Raw genomic sequence first — 21,199 nt, 5'->3', positions numbered from 1 at the left:
CGTTGCTCGGCGCGCTCGGAGCGGGGCGCACGGGTCGCCGGCTCCGCGCCCCGCAGCCGCCATGGGCGCCGTTGCCGGAGCCGCCCCGCGCTCCGCCCGCCGGCTCCGCCCGCCCTCCGCCGGCACCGCCGAGCGCCGCTCCGGGCCGCCCACAAGGGCTGGGCTGGGCGCCGCTCCTTCCGCTTCCGCGCCGGGCATGCTGCGCTGCTGCCGGGCGGCCGCGGCCATCGCTGCCGGCTGCGCTCCGGGCTCCCCGCGCGGCCTCGCCATGGCCAAGAGCAAGTTCGAGTACGTGCGGGACTTCGAGGCGGACGACACGGTCCTGCCCAACTGCTGGATCGTGGTGCGGCTGGACGGCCGCAACTTCCACAGGTGCGGGCAGGGCCGGGCGGGGACCCCGCGGGTGCGGGCTGAGAGCGCTGTGCCGGGAGCGGGGTCCTGCGTGGTGCCCGCTTGGGCTGGGCTGTGCCCGTCCGGCTGTGTGAGCCCTGCAGGTGCGGGGTTGGAGATGCTCGTGTCCCCCACTCGGCCTCTCCAGGGCACGGAATTCCACCGGGATTTCGTTTCACGGGTGGCCCTAGAGCCGGTGGTAGGGAATGGGCCGAGTAGGGAAAGGTTCCAGTGCTTTGGGTGTGATGGGCAGGGACAGCAGCTGCTGTCCAGGGATGGGTACTGATGTTTGGAGTCAGTGTCTGTGGCATTTGCCTTGCTTCCCTTGCTTGGTAGATAACTCAGGTTCTTGCTGGGATATTATCTCTGGTTTTGGTAAAGCTCTTGAGTTTTGACAAGTTTATTGATAATTTTGCCCTTATTGGGCTGAATATTGAAGACACCCCGTAAGGAAGGGAGTTTACAGAAAGTAGTATTAGTTATCAATTTCCAATTAAGATACATAAGTATTTGTTATCAGTTTCTAATGTAAGATACATACTGAGCCTGTATTTTGAGTTAACTGATTTAAAAGACTGGTTAGGGTCAGATACTGGTGGGAAAGAGAATGGCTTATCCAGAGTAGATAATGAGGATTTTTGTTCCTGCTTTTCAGACCTGGAGAGAATTCTTTTCTCAGTATTGACAGGATAGTGGAAATCAATATTCATATAAAGCAAATATGAGGAAAATGAATGGGTTAGCATTTTTAGTAGCTTTTTAAGGGACTCTTATGCAACCATTTTTGCTTTGAAGGTTTTCTGAGCAGCATGAATTCAAAAAGCCAAATGATGACCGTGCTCTGCAACTGATGACCAAGTGTGCCCAGACAGTGATGCAAGAACTGGAGGATATTGCTATTGCTTATGGGCAGAGTGATGAATATAGTTTTGTTTTCAAGAAGAAGAGCAGGTGGTTTAAAAGAAGAGCAAGGTAACAGCTACTTTGATACTGGAGTGAACTTGTTTTTAACATCTAATTCTTCCTAAGGTTTGTCTTTACCTGCAGAGGTTAGGAGGAGGGTTGGTGCTACACTACAGTTAGTTCAAATTTTTAATGTGGATTCTTTACGTGTGATCCTTCAGGAAAATATGTTCAATAATACAGAGCTTGTAAAAAAGTTATGTAAACAATCAAACAAAATTGTTTATTATATAAACAATCAACACATTATAAACAGACATTCTTTTAAGAAAATGTTACAATTCTCAGTGTGTCTGTTGATCAAAAGTCTCTGTGCCATTCCTCATCTGTTTGGCCATTATTTAAGAAAGGCTGCTTTCCACTAGAGTTATCACTACTGATACCTCAGATAAGCACAGATATATAATCACACCCATGTATTTCTTTCTTTTTTTTCTCTTGTTCTGTGTTTGCAAGTAAGTTCATGACTCATGTGGTCTCCCAGTTTTCCTCAAGTTACGTGTTCTATTGGAAGGATTACTTCAAGGACCAGCAGCTTCTGTACCCCCCAGGATTTGATGGGCGGATTGTGTTGTATCCCAGCAACCAGAATTTGAAGGACTACCTCAGCTGGAGACAAGCAGATTGTAAGTGTTCCTAGAAAAAAGATTTGTGCAGTTGAGTTCATTTCTCTGAACAGAAAAGTCTTTTCTGCCAGTGTGTTTGATATACAGTTGTCAGTGAAAGAACATCAGGTAGGGTGGTGGTTTTCAATAATATTGCACTTGTCCTGGGGTTTGTAAAGGTACTGGCTGAAATTTGGAGTGTTCAGGCTACAACTAAATTTATTGCATCCTGAGAGTGAATTCAGCACAAGAAATATTAGAACTGGTAATAGAATTAATGAAATTAATTTTGATGTTCAGAGTTGGCTTAGCCAAGGTAATCTGTAATAAAGAGATGTGAATATTCAAATTCACAGCAGTAATCAAAAGTGCTGAATATTCCATGTTAGAATGGACCACTGGATTTGTGTCTAGACCTTTGTCTGCACCTAGTCTCTATTGTCAAATGAAAATTATTTACATTATACATAAACACCCTTCAGCCTCTGCTATGCCCTTTTCATTTATGAAATCTGTCTTGTAGTCATTATATGCAGTACCTTAAAAATGTATTATAAACATTGTATCTTCTTTAGAAACTCATTGTATTAATTCCCCATTACTCTTAAGTGTTTCTTGGATACAGCTCCGGAAATAAATCTGTTTTTTTCCTAAGTAGTCACTCAGATTTGGTAAATAACTGTCCTCACACTCATTTCTCTGTTTTCTCTAGGCCATATTAATAACCTTTATAATACAGTGTTCTGGATGCTTGTGCAGCGAGGGGGTTTGACTCCAGTGCAAGCACAGGAGAGGCTCCGGGTAAGAGTCTGCTCAAGTCATGGTTTTTTACAGCTAAAAATTAAATCATAAGATTTGCAAAGTGTCTTGTCTGCCCAACAGCCCTGACTTGTCTGTTTTTACTGAAATAATTTTGTGGATGTAGTCAACAGCTTCTTCAGTTGTGCAGATATTAATACCACTAGCAAATAATGTAATTTTGGTCAAGTATTAGCAGGGTTTAAGTTCCTAGTTGGCAATTTCAGAAATTTTATAAATGTCATAAAATGTTCAGCATCCAAACCCACAAGCAACAGTGGCAGAATTCAGGTCCTGTTCATTACCAGTCCCTTCTGTTGTGTTTTGTGTCCTTGTGCAGACTTTAGCAGATTATTCCTGTTTTCTCCTGGAATCTGTTGATTGTCTTCCATTTGTCTTGAAAATGTAATAAGAACCCTCTCAGTTTTAATACTCATTTGGCAGTAGGAATTAATTCCTCTGTTGAGAGAAGCAATTTAACCTTGTGACTTAAAGGTGAAAAACCTTTACAAATGTCTGTCTTGCTTCCAGTATTGACTCCTCCTCTATCCTAGAGATACAATTTGTTTTCTCTAAGTATATTTTTCTTTTCCTTTCAGGGAACTTTGGCTGGAGATAAGAATGAAATCTTATTTTCTGAATTCAACATCAACTACAACAATGAACCTTTGATGTATAGAAAAGGAACTGTCCTAATATGGCAGAAGGTAAAAATAAAACCCTATTGCCACTTGCTTTGGGCTGATATTTTAAATAGTTACACTGTGGCAGACCGACTGCACTGTAAGAGCACCACAAGTATCTCCAGTGTATGTCTAGGAATGAATATATCTTAAAAATTAACTATATTTGCCATGTAATTGTGTGTAAGACGACTCATTGTTTTGGAGATGTTTTTGAGAGTTACTTCTATGAGCATAATATAAAAACCGGTCTCTGCAGTCTGGTTTGGATACAAATGATGACCACTGAGATGAAACATGTATCAGCAGATGACAGTGTTTGTATCATTGGGGCCAGGCCCTTCCCAGGATTAGGTCCCAAGCATATCCATGGCAAAGGAATTACAAACTTGTGTTCAATAAAGTGGCTCAGATCATAGTTGGCTTAGTCCTTTTCTGCTTTAAGATAACTTGGAAATGTTCATTATCCTACAATTGCATCATTGATTTAGTGGGAGAAATTTCAGTCCTGTGTTTTTTTAATAAATTGTTTTTTATTAGAATTTTTTAATCCACTCTGGAGCCTTTTAGATCTGCTAATGTGTCAACTATATTTTCAGATTAATGAAGTGACCACTAAGAAAATAAAAATGCCAAAGGAAGAAGAAGAAAAAGAAGTGGAAGTGACCCGGACTAAGACTAAAGTTGTTCCCCTGCACTGTGACATCATTGGGGACCAGTTCTGGGAGGAATACCCTGAGATTCTGGCTGAGGATAGTTGATATCTCTGATGAGCATAACTGGTAGCTCACATTCTGCTCTGCTTGGGTTGTTGGCAAGTGAGGAATACAAATGATGGCTGGCAGAGTTTGACCTGGAACCCTTTTCAGCAACTACAATGGGTTTGGCACTGATGCTGCCTAAAAAGAAGAGATTGGTGCTGTCTGACATACAAGGATATGCCCATATGGAATGCTAAAATCATACTGTATTTTGAATGTTAAGAACTCATCATGAATTAAGACTGTTCCTGCCTTGTACATGTGTATTTGTAAAAAAAGTATGTAGAAATTTCCTGTATTTCTATAGCATTTAAACAATGAGGTATTTTATTGTACTGCTGAACTATAAAGAAGCCTGAATATTTGAACAGAAAATTATTAGTTTGATTTCTGTTTTCAGCTGAGATGGACCAGAGTACTTCATTTGGGATTTAGTATTAAATTTCAAGGCTGGTGTGTTTAGTCAGAGAGTGACAAACAGTTCTCCTGCCTGATGTCTGATTCTTACTGAAATGCAATGGAGTAGCCCAGCAGTTTTCTATGCTTGATTTTAAAAGTATTGACAAAATGTACAGGATTTTTATACTTCTAAAGAATATAAATAATAGTTCCTTCCCTGCTGTGTTTTATTATGTGGCCTTTCTCATTCCTGGGATTTGAACTGGTAAGTGGTGACAGTTCCAAGCAGTGAAGTTAATAATAAAGATACTGCACAGGTTGGAATTCTGTTAGGACATGGATAGGTGTCTTCCCTCATATTCCATGACCTGGGAATTCACCTGTCTCCTATTGTGCACAACACAGCATATTTTAAAAAAATACAGCACAACATAGCAAAATATTCCAGGTGCCTGCAAAGAGAGAGCCAACAACAATTTCTGCTGCTGCTTTCTGATCTCCCTGGGCATGACAGAGCAGTGCTGCCAATCCATGTTTGTTAGAGGGAAGGCAGGAGTGTGTGTTACCTGCTCCATGCACAGTTCTGTTCTGGTTTAACTTAAGACCCTTTGTCAAAACTGACGTCTCAGAGCAGAAATATTTCTGCTAATGGATAGGGGTTTGTCCCAGTGTAACTGGAATTTGAGGGAAATAACATATTTCAGTTTAGAAATACAGTTATAATGATAGGTGATTCTATGACTGTGACTGCTTCTAACCAAGCTGGTTGCAAAAACATCCAGAACAGTAACTGGGCCAGTTGTTGCTAACAAAGACATGGTCAGCAGTTGGGACTGGCCACAAAAAATAGAAAGAAAGGATCAAGTGTGTACTGGTCACAGTACTGAGTTAGATTCCTGTGAATTCTCTTATCAGTCTACTCTGTTTCCCCTTCCTGCAGAACTTACACATTTAAGGCAATGTGGTTTTGGTGGTTTTTTTTTTTCAAAAAGAACCGTGACCAGGTGCCAGTAAACTTCAATTTTGTGAGTTCTTCTGAGATTAGGCAATGATTCTGTGAGTTTATAATAGCACAGGACTTCCCCCTACTTCTCTGTACTGATTAAGTACATGCAGTGAGGGAATGTATTTTGGTTTTAGTTTGTAGAATGAGCTGCATGATTCCTAGAAAGAGGGTGTGGCTTGATGGTAAGATAATTATTCAGAATTAATCATTGCACCAGTTACTTGCTCCTAAGAACTTTGTTGTTTTTTTATCTTCTAACATAAATGCAATTTACTTGACTTTGAAATTCCATGTTACTGCTTGATGCTTGACTGTGGACATTACATACAAAGCAGCTGTTCCAGAACTGGTAACAGCTGGATTTACTCAGCCTGGTAACAAATGAAAGATTAAAAAATAATTTGACAGCCATGATTTATGTTTGGAAAGTATAATATACATTTTTTATTTTATATATTATGGCTGCCTGATACATCCTGTAGTATCTTTATGTATGTAAATTGTGTGTGTATATAAAAAACAGATCTGTGTTAGGTCATAGTGTTTTCTAATTAACTCATTCTTACAATAATATGTAACAAGTCAACATAGCTGTTCACATATGGATTCATATGTCTTTGGAACCAAGACCAGGATTATCTGTACAACCATGGCCTTTAATTTGTATTAAGATAAATACTGGAGAAAGAAACCCCCTGTTGTATCCTCATGTGTAAGATGTGCATTTATATAACTGTGCAGCTGTATGGGAAAATAACTATTCCCAAGGTTCAAGCAGCAGCCTGGTGTTGGTGGCACACACAACACATGGATATTTCTGTAGCTTCAGGAATCCTGTATTGTGACCCAGTGAAGAAAGAGGTGTTTTTCTGAAGCTGGTGAACAACCTGTGGCTGATGTATTTCCGTAACAAGAAGCATTAAAGGTACAGGAACCTGTTATGAAACATTAATGGAGATGGTGAATCATTATATTAAACCTATTAAAAAGCCTTTCCTTGCTGTTCCTCAGTGAAATTACTCTGCCTTGTGTATCCTTTTATGCATTAAAGTGCAAATTACATTGCAACCGCCCGTTGCCCAGGTGCATTTCATGCGGGGGTTTGGGCCAGGGGGGTTTGGTTCCCCATCCAGGGATGGTCCCCAGAGTGGGCTTGCAGGGGGAGGGTTGCACCAGTGGGAGGTAACTGCAAATAATCACAGATTTGTCAGGGTTGGAGGTGACTTCTGGAGATCATCCAGCCCAACCACCCTGCCAGGGCAGGGACACCTGGATAAGGTTATCCAGGAACATGTTCAGGTGGGTCTGGGATGCCTCCAGAGAGGGAAACTCCACACCCAGGCAGCTGTTCCAGTGCTCTGCCACCCTCAACATAAAGAAGTTCTTCCTCATTTTGAGGTGAAATTTATTGTGTTTTAGCTTGTGCGCACTGCACCTCTTCCTGTCACCGCGAACAGTTTGGCACCACCCTTTTGATGCCCCCCTTTGAGTCTTTTGGGCTAAGCAGGCCCAGCTCCCGCAGTGTCTCCTGTAAAAGAGATGCTCCAGACCCTTCACCATCATTGCGGCCTTTGCTGGAGCTCTCCGGTGCCGGATGCAGCAGGGAGGTGTCCGTGCTTCCCGCGGTCCCTCACGGCTCCCCCCGGCTCCCTCCCGGGTCCCTCCCGCCCATGGCGGCCGCTCCGCCCTCAGGCCCGGGGCGTTGAGCGGCAGCGCCCCCTGGCGGCGGCGCTGGGCGGTGCGGCCGGCCGCAGCCCGGCATGGAGGAGGACGAGGCGGGCGCGGCGAGCGCGGAGCCGCGGGGCTCCCGCCGCCGCTCGCCCAGCCCCGGCCGCCTGGATGTGAGTTCCAGCCGCTTCGACCCGCTGCTGGCGCTCTACTCGCCGCGCACGCCGCTGCCCTTCCCCGCCGCGCCCTGCTTCAACAACCTCGCCGAGTACGAGAGCTTCCAGCGCGGCCTGCGCCGCCCGCACGGCCGCCGCGGTGCCCCCGCCAGCCGCGGTGCCCCCGCCGCCCGCGCGTCCCGCCGGGGCCCGCCCGCCCCCGACCCCGAGCGCATCCAGCGCCTCCGCAGCCTCATGGTGAACGCGGACCCCGAGCAGGAGGAAGGCGGAACGGCGAGGCGGCGGCGGCGGGCACCGCGCAATGTCCTCACCAGGATGCCCCGTAAGGGCGCGGGCAGCGCGGCCCCGGGCGGGGCGGGCGCAGGGAGCCGGGGCTGAGGGAGGGCGGAGGGTGTGAGGGCCGGGGGCATGCTGGGCTGGGCTGGGCTGGGCTGGGCCGGGCCGGCGCGGAGTTACGGTGGAGTTTGGGGGTGAGGAGGGAGCGATGGCTGGCGGAAGCGGTTGGGTGACAGTGGGGTGTGGGTGGTGAATGATTTGGTTTGATGGGAAGTGACCCTGGGGTGCAGAGGCACTGGTACAGGTTGCTCAGAGAAGCTGTGGCTGCTCCATCCCTGGAAGTGTCCAAGGGTAGGTTGGATGAGGCTTGGAGCAGCCTGGGATAGTGGAAAGTGTCCCTGCAGGTGGTGGGGGGGTTGGGACAAGATGGGCTTTAGGTTTTTCCCAACTGAGACTATTCCGTGATCTCTGAAATGGTGTGCAGGAATGAGGAACAGCTTTTCACATAGCTACTCACGCAGAGATGACGCTGACTTTGTTGTGGTCATGTTCTTCTCTGTTAATTGGTGAATTACTTACATCCTCTTGGTTTTAAGGAGAAAAAGGATGAGACGCTGCTATATTCTCAAAAGTACTATTTTAAACCATGTTTGGGCCAGTCCAGGGTGTAGTTAAACCATAACCACAGGGAAAGTCTGTAACACATTGCTGTTTCTTGGTTGCTAACCAAACATCCTGCAGGCAGAAATACTGGCATTTCTGATAACAGGATGGCAGAGCAGTGAATTGAGGTGAGAGACAGCTGTGATGTAAATTTAAATTCATCAGCTGTGATGATGATACATATTTCTTGTAAAAATGTTCTGTGAGCGGTCAGGGTAAACATCCCCTAAACATGAAGAGGTGCTACTTGTGCCCCCACACCAAGAATCAAATGGCATTGCTGTCAGGTGAGATGTAACTTTAGTGCACTTAATTAAAAATACTAGGGCTCATTTTGGAATCAAATTATCTTTGCACCATCACCTTAATTTTTTTTTCTAAAAAGGCAAAGCCCAAAATGTTTGATTCTGAATGCCCAAGGCAAAAACCTTTTTCTTGCTTAGACACTAAAACACAATGTGTTCATTGCTATAGATGCTGCATGATCTTAAGTATCATAATTAGTGTTCTGCACAAATGCAGAGGTTCTGTTGGCCAGGATTTCCAGAAAACTGACCTTAAATGTTGATTTCAGATCTTAATAAAAAATATCTCAGTTTGCACTGGTGATGAAAATTGAGGAAAAAAAAACCACTGTAAAAATTAAGAACAATTAAGAACAGATACTTAATATCCACACATCCATGTCTGGACTTCAAAGAAGTCTGGCACAACTGATCCAGAAAGTGCTATTCAGCAGCCTGGAGAGTTTTATGAGTGATTTATAGCCAAAGTTGTGTGCTTTCTCTGTAACTGGGGGATGTCTGCACCACAGGTGTTTGGAACTTGGACTGTGTGGATCAGTTCAGGAGGAGTTATTTATCATCACTTTGCATTTACCAAGGGGCAGAGAATTCATGTTCAGGGCAGGTGGAAAGGTGTTTGATGTGTTTTCAGTTATTTCAACTTTTCTCTTGAGGTTTTTCTAATCTTGCCTCTTAATAGAGTCTGCCTTGAGGACAAGGACTTGAACTTAACCAGAGTTTAGATCTTTATTTTCACCCTTTTGGGATGCTTGCGCTCTGCTTATAGTAGTTTTGGAGTCATTTTTCAGAGTCCTGCTATTAAGCATGTGCTTATTTTATCCAGGTAAGGGTTGGATTTTGAGAACCAACTTGGTAACTTTTTTCCCTGTCTGTTGAAACATTGTTCATTTCTCTAACAACAGAGAAAGCACAGACAGATTTAGTTGTGTGCAGAGCCTGCTCATTACAGCTCTCAGTGCTTGCAGAGGAGGTGTGTTCCAAAAATAAATGCCTTGCTTTGCTGGTTTTATTTTTGCTGAGAATGTCAGGTTGTTGAAGGGTTTTTGGATGATGTGTTCTGCCCTTTTGCTCAGATGAAGCTGGAAGTTTGCCATGGAGGAGCCAGAACCTTACACAGAAGGAAAAGTGGGTAGAGTGTAGATTTGGTGGAGCTCTGTAGTGTTTTCCTGGGTGATGAGAGACAGAGGCATAGTTGAAAATAAGTTGAAAATAAGGGTTAGGTGTAGATAGAGTTCCTACTTAAAATGGAATATTGGAACTTAAATTCTAAAAATAAGTCTGGATTTTAAATTATTATGTAAGTTCTCAGGGTTGGTTAGAAAAAGTACTGTTTTCTGATTGGAATCATTAATTTGATACCATGATGGTGTCATCTGTGGTTCCTGTGATGGATCTGTCAATCTACAACATGTTTGTTATCAGTTCAGCTGAAGGAGACATAGAGGCTCATGGAAAGACCCCCTAAGCAAGGCTGGGAGGTGCTGAGACAGCTTATGCTCTGTGTGAAACCAATTTCCTGCAGTTATCCAGCTGGAGAGGGCTGGCAAGAACACAATGGATCTCAAAAAATAAATGTGATTAGGTTAATTCAGAGGAAACTGATTTAGATTTCCCTGCTGTGGCCATGAATTACCCTGCAGCCCAGTGCTGCAGATCAGCTGTTTTACACAGTCACTTTGCACTCACAGGAAGCAATTTCTGGTGTGCAAATCAAACTTTGAGTGTGCAGTCCCTAAAGCACAAGGTGAGAGGTCATCTCTGGCTCACATGTTTTATTAATGTGCAGAACCATGTGAGATTTTAGACCAAGTCTTTTTCCTGACTCTTAGTAGGAATTGTACAGCATGTGGGTACCAAGGCATGGGTGGAAGTTGTAAATAATATCTACCCCTCTAGATATGTTACACTTGCAAAGATTTCTGGTGTGAAGACAAGGCCTGTGTGAGCCAGGCAAGCTTATGTTTTACTGAATTCCTTCACTTTTGCTCTGGTTAAAACATTATTGTCCTGGGCTCTAGCATGGTTTAATTGCTGGCTGCTCCTTAGAGCAATTTTATTTCCTTGCCAGAGACTTGTAGGACTTTGAAGGATGTTCATCTGGCTGCTGAAATCTTAACTGAAACAATGCATTTTCATCAGTTTCAACTGGTCCAGTTTAGTAAGCTGAAGGATTTTGGTCATTCATTGTTTCAGAAATCCCCTTTTAAAGAAAAGGAACAAATCTGCTACAGTTCTTTATTCACAGCTCATAACTAAACTGAGGTAGCCTTAACCAGGCATTTGTCTTTTCTGTGGAACTAACTCTGCCCCTGTGAGCTTTCTGTTCCCTCTCAACTGGTGGGGGATTTTATTTATTTTCAGTTTGGATTACTTGGCAGGTTTTTGAAATGTAGCAAAAAGATTTTCAGCAAAGGCTGATTTGGCTGTGGGCTATGTAAAGCGAAACCTTCATATTTTCTGGTCTTGGCTCTCCCCATTGTAAGAGGAGTTTTGGTGGTCTGGTAATGGCAACCACAGTGTGCTGCAGTGCTTGGGGCTTCTTCATTGCTATTGTTGTGAACACAAGGGCTGTGCCAAGCTCTGCCATACTTGTACATAGAGTGGATTTCTACATGGGTTTTAGATAGATACTGAAGAGAGTTTACAAAAATAAGTAGTGACAGGAAAAGCAGGAGTGGCTTCAAACTGAAAAAAAAGTAGCTTTAGATTAGATATTAGAGAGAAATTCCTGGCTGTGGGAGTGCTGAGGCCCTGGCACAGACTGTCCAGAGAAGCTGTGGCTGCCCCAAGCCTGGAAGTGTTCAGGGCCAGGCTGGATGGGGCTCTGAGCAACCTTGATCTAGTGGGAGCTGTTTCTGCCTGTGAGAGGGAGTTGAAAGAAGATAATTTTTAATCAATCATTCCAACTCAGGCCATTCTGCAATTCTGTCCTGTCATTCTGTGTATTTTGGTGGAGACTGGTGATGTTCTCTTTCTGTCCTAGTGCACGAAGGCAGCCCCCTGGGGGAGCTCCATCGCTGTGTCCGGGACGGTGTCAGGATCAACGTCCACATCCGCACTTTCAAGGGCCTCCGTGGAGTCTGCACTGGCTTTTTGGTTGCATTTGACAAATTCTGGAATATGGTAATTACTGTTCCAGCCCTTGATTTGTTACCGTTACATTGAAAACTTGAAATTTGCAACAGGTTTAAGCAAATCACATATGGGGAAGGTTAATGTGGTTTTGTGTTCACAAAATTTGCTCTGGTACCAAGTCTGGTACCAAGTCCAACTTGGTGTTGGATTGGTACATCTGGGAGGTGCCCAACCATCTTAGAGAGGTTTTAGGTGAGAGAGAAGCTTTGAAGGTTTCCCCAAATCTTCAGAGTTTTGTATAAGAACACAGGAAGGTGGAATATGAGGAGTATCAGAAGCTTCCAGGGCTTTCTTTCTCTGCAAAACCCAGTCTTTCTATAGTGGTGGGTGCTTCTGTGTTTTCTCTCACTGACATCACTGAGCTGCCAGTGACAAAAGCTTTTCCCTGTTTTCTACCTTGTGAAGATCTTAAAGTAGATGGAAAAGCAGCTATTAAATATTCGTGAGCCTGGAGGTGTGAAAAGTTTGGAAGTGGGGAGGAGGGAAGGATTTTGCAGGCAAGGATCACAGAGATTTTGCAAATAATGCAGAATGAACTTTGCTGCTGCTTTTATACTTAGTACAATTTAGATGATTAACAAACCAGCTCCAAAGCACAGCTTGTTCCTGGGATGGATTTTCTCTCAGAACATAATTTCATAATGCTTTGACACAAAGCTGGTCCAATGCTGCTTCATGTTTTATTTTAATTTCATTCTTTCAGTTTCTTTTATCTTTTTTAGGCCTTGACAGATGTGGATGAGACTTACAGGAAACCAGTAATGGGCAAAGCCTTCTATGCAGAACCTCAGCTCTCACTGACCCGAGTAGGTGACATCTGCTTTTTCTTTCTTATTAGGATTTCCTTTTTCAAAGTCATAAAAAGGGAGGATTGATTTTGAACCCATATTTTCATTTGAAATATTTTACCTCCTTTTATTACAGATGACTCTAAAATAATTTGAACTGAGCAAAAAAATCCCCAAAATGTTTTCTGATCTTTCTGAAAGTACTTTAGTAGTTCGGTGTTCCTAAAGCTCCACTTTAGAATCAGATCAGAATTGTTGCCACTGCTTAATGTAGCATGCTGAACTTCTAGAAGCTCACTCTGTGGGTTTTGATGTGGGATTTGTTCTGTGTGCTTTTTTGCACCATGGACTGATCAGGTCCATGTTTGTCTTGCCAGGGAATGTGGCAGAGCACCCCTCTGGTACTGATGTTCCTCATGGCACAGTCTGTCTGCAGCCAGAGGAACAACACAGCTCTTTGGTCACTTGAGCTTCCAGTGTGGGTACTGTGAAGCCCAAGATCTCCAAAGCTCTCCCCTCTCTAGGATCCAGCTGCAAATAGAGTTGTTTACCACGCTGACAACTGAAGAGATGATAGATGAACTTTTGAACAATGAAGGGAAAAAAATATGACAGGGCAGTGCCCGTTAAATGGCAACAGCTCCAGGCCTTTTGAACATCAGAGAAGCATCACAAAAACATTTAAAATGTTTCATTGTGAGGAGTTTGCTTTCAAATTCCTGCCATTTAAATCTGTTTTCTGGTAGATCCCACCCTTCCTTCTTTTAAAGATTAGTTAAAAATAATCAAGTTGTCATTGTTCCTTTAGCTCACTCTCACAGCTTTCCATCCTGTTGCTGGGAAGAGAGAGGCTAACCAAAAATCTCATTTGCCATTATTTCATAAAAGCTTGTCTGCTGCCAGAGCAAAAGCAATTTCTTTTCCAGTTTCAGCACCATGTGTTTTTAGATTAATGAGTTTATACAGTTCTTTGGGTCTGCTGCTGTAGCTTTTATTATTTTTCTGTTGTTTATGATCTGCTCACCTCCCAGAATACCCACACATCATCTTTTACTTTGTTTTGGGGAACACAAAAGATCCCTCCATTTTTCAGTGTACAGATTCTGCTAATGGAGATCCCTTAGGGATTCATGGTACAAGGATGGAAATCTCTCTAAAACTGTCTGACAACATTAAAAGAGGGTGGAGAAAAGTGAGCTGTATGAGCAACTTGGTATCTCTGTTTCTCCTGACCAAAGTTAAAGGCTACCACACAGCAGTGTTGCTCCCAAAATTAAATTCCTTGGTGCTCACATTTAGACAGTCATGACCATGCAAGAGACTCGTTCACCTTCTGTCACTGTTTGACTTTGGTAAGCAAACATGGCCTTTATTGCTGGTGGAGATTTGTCACTGTGGTCATGTGAGCTGCTTTGGGATTGTACATGAAAATACAATGTAGAAGTGTGGAACAAGTGGCCTCTCTTGTTTTACAAGTGTGGTCATAGATACAACTGTGCTTTTGCAGCTGTTTGACAGACTCAAGCTGCAGGAATCCTCGGGGAAGAAGGGAACTGACTCAAAGACTGTCTCAAAGGAGCTGGCCCTGACAAATGACTCTCAGACGCTGACTTTGAAGGCTGGATCTGGACGAGGGAGAGCAGAAGAGGAGCGTGAGAGGCAGAAACACTCGGGCAGAGCTGCAGAGAAGACCCCAGGTGACAGAAGTGAAGCTGATGTGGGCAGCAGGACTGCCCAGCCAGAGGGGGCCCGGGCCAGGAGCCAGCCCCGCAGGAGGAGGCGGCCCAAGGTGGATTATCAGCAGGTGTTCACCCGCCACATCAACCAGATCTTTATTCGAGGAGAGAATGTCTTGCTTGTCCATTTAGCACATTGACTTGGCTGAGCCTTTGGCAGAGTATTTATTTGATAGCATGACTTGCTGCTGCAGCTCCCATTGCTATTTAGAGTTGTCATTGAGTAGGATGGTACCGTGGCTGGTTTCCCATTGCCACCTCAAGGCAGGGGAAAGAATTGTAACCTGAGCATCCCGGGCTTGATGCCAAAGCAGCCTCCTTGGATCACTGTTGGGGGTCTTAGGAGAAGGTCAGCAACACAGTTGTTTCTGTGATATGAGGGAGTTAAGCACAGATCCCACTGTTTCTTAAAAATAAGCTAAATGGAGAGGATTGTAAGAGAATTTTGGTGTACTCTGTTACAGAAACTACTTGTGGCACACATTTAAAGATAAGATCTGGACCTGCAATAAATCAGAAATGCTCTTTTGCACATTCTGAGTAATATCAAGATGAAATTGCTAATGAAACCAACAGTTTATCTGCTGCTGTTACATGGATGTCCTCTTTTTCAGATATAACTCTGACAGTCATTTTGAAATAGTTTATAAAATATTGGAGTCACATCCTGCTGATGGCTACTGGCCTCTTTGCCATAGTTAGCTCTGTAATGCTCTGTGCGATAGAAAACCCCTTAATTGTAAAGTATTCTTTTAATGTGGGTGATGGCAGGACTGTAAGTTGTTTCCAGTATCAAAGCTTAGGCTCTTTGTAATGTTGTGCTTTGGCCCTGTGTCACCAGCAAGCAGATGATGTAGCTGACTCAGAGACCTCTCTGTTTGGAGTTTATTGTGGGTGAGGATGGAAAATTATCCTTTTATATTTCACCCACTTGCTACTTAGTGTAAGAGTGAAGCTGGCAAAGATTGGGTTTTTCTCAGGTGTGTTTGTGCTGAGCACACCTGTCCTGTATTTAAACACCTTTCAGGCTCCCTCTATTGAAACCAGAGTTGCTGTGTCTCCAGCAGCTCTCATGGAGCAGGAATCTCCATGGGTCTTTCCTGTCCATGTGAGGGATGCATCATCTAATCCCAGCTGAGCTTTGGAGATGTGCCTGAAAAGGTTTTGAAGTATAGAAGTCAAACTCAACTCATCAGTGTTTCATTTTAGCAAGGCTGTTGAATTATTGCAGGTGAGGCCAGGGTTCTGCAGGTATAAACTGCTTCCCAAAAAACCTACCTGCAGAAGTCTGAGGGTAAATGAAGCTGTTCCATTATGTAGGCTGTTCCTTTGTTGTCAAAGGAGATTTCATGCTGCTATTCTGTATTCATCCCAACTGCCTTGTGCTTTGCAGCAGCTCTGTGTGTTTAAGCTGAAGTTGGGAAATTGCTTTGTAGCAGGACTGACATTGCATATAGATGCCCTGAGTTCTCAAATGGAGTGGCTGTACTGTGGGTGACATGGATTTCTGTTGCTGCAGATGCAGAATTCTGCTTGCTTGGTCGTTAGGGATATGTCTGGTGTTTGGGTGAAGCACAGAAATCATTTAGCAGGCATTCTGGACACACAAAGCAGCTGTTTGCCTCTGGGGGAGCTTGAAACTTATGTCAGCATTTCATATGACATGGGGCTTGATGAGCTCAGCCACTGAGCTCAAAGCCGAGTTCAGCCTGGGACAGAATAAAAGTACTGTTGAGGCAAAATAATTTCATCAAGGGACAAAAAGAAAAGAAAAAAAAATTAAATACTCTCTGCAGCTTCTTCTGAAACATTGCTTTAGTGCTGTAATCCCATCCCTCTGTGAACTGAGACTAGGCACTGGAAAGATTCTTCTCAAGGAGGCTCTTGTTTCCCCTCCCTTCTTTACTGTTCATGTGCTCAGTAGTTTTTCCTTTTTTTTCCTTTTTTTTCCCCTCTTTCTCCTGTCAGTACTTTGTCTCCTCAGGACATTCTAAACTCTGGTTTACAAAGACTGTTCTTGTTGTCCTGGCTTTCTGCACCCTTTCCTGGTTGGCTTTCTATGTAGTAACCAGGACCCTCACAAATTGCTAGAAACATGTGAAGTTAGAAACAAGGTGCTTATCTCTGCTCCTGACTGCCCAGCAGCTTTTCCTGCAAGTGAATATTTTCTTCCTTATGGTTGTGGGGATTTTCCTCTCTGTTTTCTGGCAGCTTTGTTCTTATTTCAGCTGCTTGGGATGACTCCTCTCTGCCTTTTCTATTAGTACCAAAGGCCACTGGTTCTGACCTCTCCTCTTTCTTTCATATTTGACCAAAGGGTGTCAGATCACCTCAAGCTGACATACAGTGACAGCTCATTGAATTCTTGCTTTTCTTCACCTCATATTTTTAAATCTGTTTGTCTGCCTAGTTTATGCCTTGTGCATGAACTAAGATACAACTACCATGAATGTATTTGTGGCTGTGCTGCCTTTCCTGTTGATTGACACTTCTCCAAGTTCTCAGTTGCTGCTGGAAGTCTCAATGTTTCTTTTCATAATGAGTTTCTCCCTGAAACCTTTCAGATGTTTGTTGCTTCACATCTACAAGTTTCTTTGTTTACATTTTATGAAAAGTGCTGGTGCTTAGACTTAAGTTTGTGCCTTGATTTTTATATCATCCCTGACCTGTTCTTCCAGAATCATCACCTTGGTGAGCAAACCTGGTTAAGGATTATAGTTTATCTACTTTTTTTGTACTACCTCATTCCTCATTGTTAAAATGTTCCTCCTCTCATCTGTGAGCTGGTTGAATTGCTCCCTTCCAATTTAGATTTAATGAATTATTTGTTGGTTCTTCATTTGTATCCTACTTTCCTCTCCACCTTTCTCATTATTTCCAAACTGCTTCCTCTTCTACAACTTCAGATCTTCCAAAATGTCTTCCTTTTCCCACTTTTTCTGGCATTGTGTATTTTTAAAATGCATTATTAAAATTTTGTCTTATGGATTTTGTCTCTTTCCAAGCATTGTGATTGTGATGAAGCAAGTGATCCTGTAGGTGTGTTGTCACTTGCTTGTTCAATACTTCAGATAACATTGCTCTTTAAATAAAACTGAATGTCATGTTCTGAAATGGGATCTTCTACCTCACTGAAGTATTCTCCTAAATCTGTTTAAAAAAAGAAGAAGAAAAAGAAAACAACCTTTGGAACCAAATGACCTTGGGTTTCAGTGTTTGTTTTTTTTTTAATTGTCTCTAGTTGTTTCTTTCTATGGTTTTTCTTTTCCAAACTCAACATAAAATTTTTAGTTCAAAAAGTTTTTTGCTCCCAGCCCTTCCTCTCTTGCTGCAGTGATGCTGTGAGCATGAACACACCAAAGTCTTTGTGCTAAGGAATGAAGAGTAGGAAACAGAGCAATGTGAGAGTGAAAAAGCTTTGGGCAGATATGAAAACCTCCCTAGAAAGGATCCACAGGTGCCACCTGTCCTGTATTTCTGGGACTTTGCTCAGCCTGGTGCTCAGCAATGGTTCTTAAAGTGTGTTTGGGGTGAGGTACCCAGTTACTGCAGGGAGCAGTTTTCTGCAATAACTTCAAAGAAGCGTTGGGATAAATTGAGGAAGTTTTAAAATAATTTCACATTTCTGGGATTATTTCTTAGAAAATGTTTTTGCACGGGTGTTTCATTTGTATCAAACACTCCTTAGGCTGTCGTTGTAGAAAGGGTACGGCCAAAGGGGGAAAAAAGCTCATGAAAAAGTGTGGGTTTGGTTCCTTCTCTCAACTGACTGGTCCAGCTTGTTAATTGCCTGGAAGGGTTTTTTCTGACCTAGAGTGAAGTACTTAGCACGTCCTCTGCAGGTGATTCCTGAATTAATCAGTGAGTGCTGTTTTCCATCTGCTTCTTCTCCTTCAGTGTTTGGATTCATTGTTTCTTCTGCAGCATTCCCTCAGCAGGGCAGTGTCCAGCAGGAACAGGCCTGAGTGCCCACTGGTTTTTACCCTTCCCTAAGGAATCTTACCCCTTCCAGTTTTGAATTCAAAGAGCCTTTGGCTGTTCTTCATTTTCATACTGTTCTCTTTAGATTTTTGGAATTATTTGCTCAGAAGAATTATTTATCTTGGATAATATTACTTTTTGGAGTAAACTGATTTTTTTAAACTTTTAAAAAATAAGTTTTTTACTTATTTTCCTCCACAAAGTGCTAGGTTTTCCTAGTTTGTTGTTGCAGTCACCCACTTGCACCTGTGAATCACTGGGTGAAGAGGTGTGCAGGATAAAAAAAGGCAGAGTAAAAAGATGTGTAATTTTTATTGAATTTTACATTCTGCCCACACTCAGCCTTTCTGTCTCTTACTGGCACTGACCTAAGTGAGACAGGTGTAAATTATTTGATCCAGAATCTTGAAGGTAAATGGAGCCAGGACAGCAGACTGAAAACACTGAGTTTATGAGGATGTTTATCTTCAGGTAAACTTTCTGTCTTTGATTAAATAGATGAGAGTTATAAGCACCAACTTACACTGCAAGCTCTGCCTCTGGATAAAACTGGAAAGCAAAGTCCTGCAGCTTTGCAGAGGTGATGCAGTGATTCCCTCAGCCAGGACAGCTCTTGCCTGAGAAGCTGCTCAGGTATATGCCAGTGTCTGCCTCAGAGCCTAACTCCAAATACTGCCAATTAATATGAGGATGTTTTCTGTCCTGCCTGCACTGCCAAGTGTAAAATATGAATGCTGAGGTCTGCAGCATCTGCAGCCCAGAACTACTTCAGTTCATGCTTTCGCTTCTTGATGTTGGCTTAAGAAATTCAAGTTTGTGCTAATGGCGATCCTAAGACAGTCTGTTAGAACATTAGGAAAAGCTCCTGCTGACTAGAAATAATATTGGAAAAGTAAGTTTTTACAGAATTTGTGAAATTGTGATTGTAATTAGTATTGCAAACCAGGAAAGGCTGAGAGAGTTGGGATTGTTCAGCCTGGGGAAGGGAAGCTTTGGGGTGACCTAATTGCAGCCTTTGAGGACCTGAAGGGAGCTTATGAGAAAGATGGAGAGAGACTCTTGACAAGGGCCTGGAGTGCCAGGACAAGGGGGAATGGCTTCACACTGACAGAGAGTAGTGTTAGGTGGGATATTAGGCAAAGAGGAGGGGAGAGGATGACTCAGGTGGTGGTAACTCCTTGACATGGGAAGGGGCTTTCTAACCTGTGCCCTGGGCACAATCCTGCCAGCACTGAGCAGTTGAGCTCTGTAGATGAAGGGGAGGATGCTGAGCAGCTCTTGAGTGCAGCCTCCCTTATGCTGTGAGCCTTTCACAGCACCTGAACTGCCCCTGGAATCTGCCAGGCTCCAGCCCTAATGACTGACATGTTTGATCCTGCCTCTTAACATTTTGCAGAGGAAACCCAACGGGAGAAGAAGGAACTAAGCAAATTTGCCCTTTTGAGGTGGGGATGGAGAAGGCTTGGTTTTCCTTGGCTTCCTGGGGTGCAGGAGAAAGGACTATTTTAATGGGGAAATAGCAGAGATGCTTGTCTCATGATGTTTACAAGTCCTTTCAGATGTCACTGTAAGTGCTCTTGCTCTTAGCTGGTGGAATGAGGGCCTGTCAGGGAAGGAAAATGCCTCCTGATGTTCCTGGATAACTATCTTATTAACTTCTAGCTTTCTGGTGTACACCTGGATGACTTTGTTGAAAAAAAATTAGTACACCTGAGACTTTCAGTCAGTCTTGTATTCGTTTAGAATGAAAAGTAGTTTGATCAGTTTGTGTGAAAACATATCCATCCTTTTTCCTCTCAAAAGATCAGTGCTCTCCCTCAGGAAAGAAATGAAAGCTGCTCCTATAGTGATTGCTTCTGATTTCCACTGCTTCAGAGCAAAGTGCAGCTGTGCCAAGGTGTCTTTATTATTCTGAGAGGACGAGATGAGAGAAATGTTTGCTTTCTCTAAAACTAAAATGGGCATTACAAGGGGAACAGATGGGTTGACCTCTTTTCAATGGTGCACACACCCACTGTAGTTGCACTTGGGACTTGTTAACCAATGAGTCACCTGTAAAACTTCCTTAGGGAGCCACAGAGGAGCAGCATGAGCCACCAGACTGACGTGGAATTGGAAGTCAGGGGCTGACAAATTCCACTCTCTTCACTGCCTCTTGCTCACTGAATGGCCTTGGCAAGTCACTTCCATCCCTCTCCCTGATGCTCCACAGCTGTAGCACATCCAAGAGCTCTCCTTGCCTGTCTTTCGAGGAGCTGGGGAAGTGGTAAATGCTATCCAAGTGCCAAGGGTTGTTATCCAAACTTTCTCTGTCAGGTAATGCAGATACATCAACCCTCTGCCCTCTCCAGGCTCGTGACTGTTAGTTAACCTCACCTTGGCACACGAAAACCATGTGGGGAATCAGGTACAAAAACACTCTTTAGTCTTGAAATCACTGACGTCTTCAAGGTCACATTTGGTGACTTCAATATCTGTTTCACAGCTGCAGTTCCATGTTTGGGTCAGATGGTGATAAATGAGGGTGTAACTTGTTGGTAATTCCTTCTCTGTCTTCCTAAACATTTTGTTTCTTAGGAAGCTGATGCTGCTATGAACATATTGGATAATACTGAATTTGCAATATTCTGCTTTCCAGATGTAAATGTTTATATTTAAAATTGCTAAGACTGCGATGCAATAAATATATCCATGTAACAATTTGCCTCAAAGCATGATTTTTTTGTGCTCTACCGATACAGTGATGTGTATTGTGTTAGTGAAGGAGCTGGGACTGCCTGGTTAGGAAAAATGCTGGGAGTGGAGACCCCCAGGTGTGAATACAGCACTGCTCTCTAGTCACATAACTGGGGACAAACCCATCATT

General features: G+C 43.4%; 2 protein-coding genes across 5 annotated transcripts; both read left to right on the top strand.

Annotated features, from left to right (window-relative positions):
- The first annotated feature begins 196 nt into the window (after positions 1-196).
- On the top strand, positions 197-5,190 carry THG1L (tRNA-histidine guanylyltransferase 1 like). 4 transcript variants are annotated; one of them, XM_054287889.1, is made up of 6 exons: positions 197-372; positions 1,186-1,362; positions 1,810-1,979; positions 2,671-2,759; positions 3,356-3,463; positions 4,039-5,190. In XM_054287889.1, the coding sequence occupies exons 1-6, from the start codon at positions 197-199 to the stop codon at positions 4,198-4,200; spliced, it is 882 nt and encodes a 293-aa protein (XP_054143864.1). In that variant the 3' UTR covers positions 4,201-5,190. The 4 variants fall into 4 exon arrangements, with proteins under 4 accessions (XP_054143864.1, XP_054143866.1, XP_054143867.1 ...); XM_054287891.1 differs by lacking the exon at positions 1,186-1,362 and having other exon boundaries at positions 299-372; positions 1,814-1,979; XM_054287892.1 differs by lacking the exon at positions 197-372 and having other exon boundaries at positions 1,296-1,362; positions 1,905-1,979.
- Positions 5,191-7,365: 2,175 nt separating this feature from the next.
- LSM11 (LSM11, U7 small nuclear RNA associated) lies at positions 7,366-16,265 on the top strand. Its single transcript, XM_054287874.1, has 4 exons — positions 7,366-7,771; positions 11,677-11,816; positions 12,551-12,634; positions 14,124-16,265. Exons 1-4 carry the CDS (start codon positions 7,366-7,368, stop codon positions 14,490-14,492), a joined length of 999 nt encoding a protein of 332 aa, XP_054143849.1. The 3' UTR covers positions 14,493-16,265.
- Positions 16,266-21,199: the final 4,934 nt, after the last annotated feature.

Source organism: Melozone crissalis, unplaced genomic scaffold (assembly GCF_028551555.1).
Source record: "Melozone crissalis strain CALT ecotype California unplaced genomic scaffold, PUWL_Pcris_2 ptg000061l_1, whole genome shotgun sequence".
In the NCBI taxonomy this organism is placed as follows: domain Eukaryota; kingdom Metazoa; phylum Chordata; class Aves; order Passeriformes; family Passerellidae; genus Melozone; species Melozone crissalis.
This window is presented reverse-complemented; position numbering and strand designations above follow the sequence as displayed.

Coding starts and splice junctions, on each gene's coding strand:
- THG1L (XM_054287889.1), top strand. CDS start 197: ATGCTGCGCTGCTGCCGGGCGGCCGCGGCCATCGCTGCCGGCTGCGCT. Junction 2,760..3,355: donor AAGCACAGGAGAGGCTCCGG/GTAAGAGTCTGC, acceptor TTTTCCTTTCAG/GGAACTTTGGCTGGAGATAA. Junction 3,464..4,038: donor CTGTCCTAATATGGCAGAAG/GTAAAAATAAAA, acceptor CTATATTTTCAG/ATTAATGAAGTGACCACTAA.
- LSM11 (XM_054287874.1), top strand. CDS start 7,366: ATGGAGGAGGACGAGGCGGGCGCGGCGAGCGCGGAGCCGCGGGGCTCC. Junction 7,772..11,676: donor TGTCCTCACCAGGATGCCCC/GTAAGGGCGCGG, acceptor TTTCTGTCCTAG/TGCACGAAGGCAGCCCCCTG. Junction 12,635..14,123: donor CTCAGCTCTCACTGACCCGA/GTAGGTGACATC, acceptor GTGCTTTTGCAG/CTGTTTGACAGACTCAAGCT.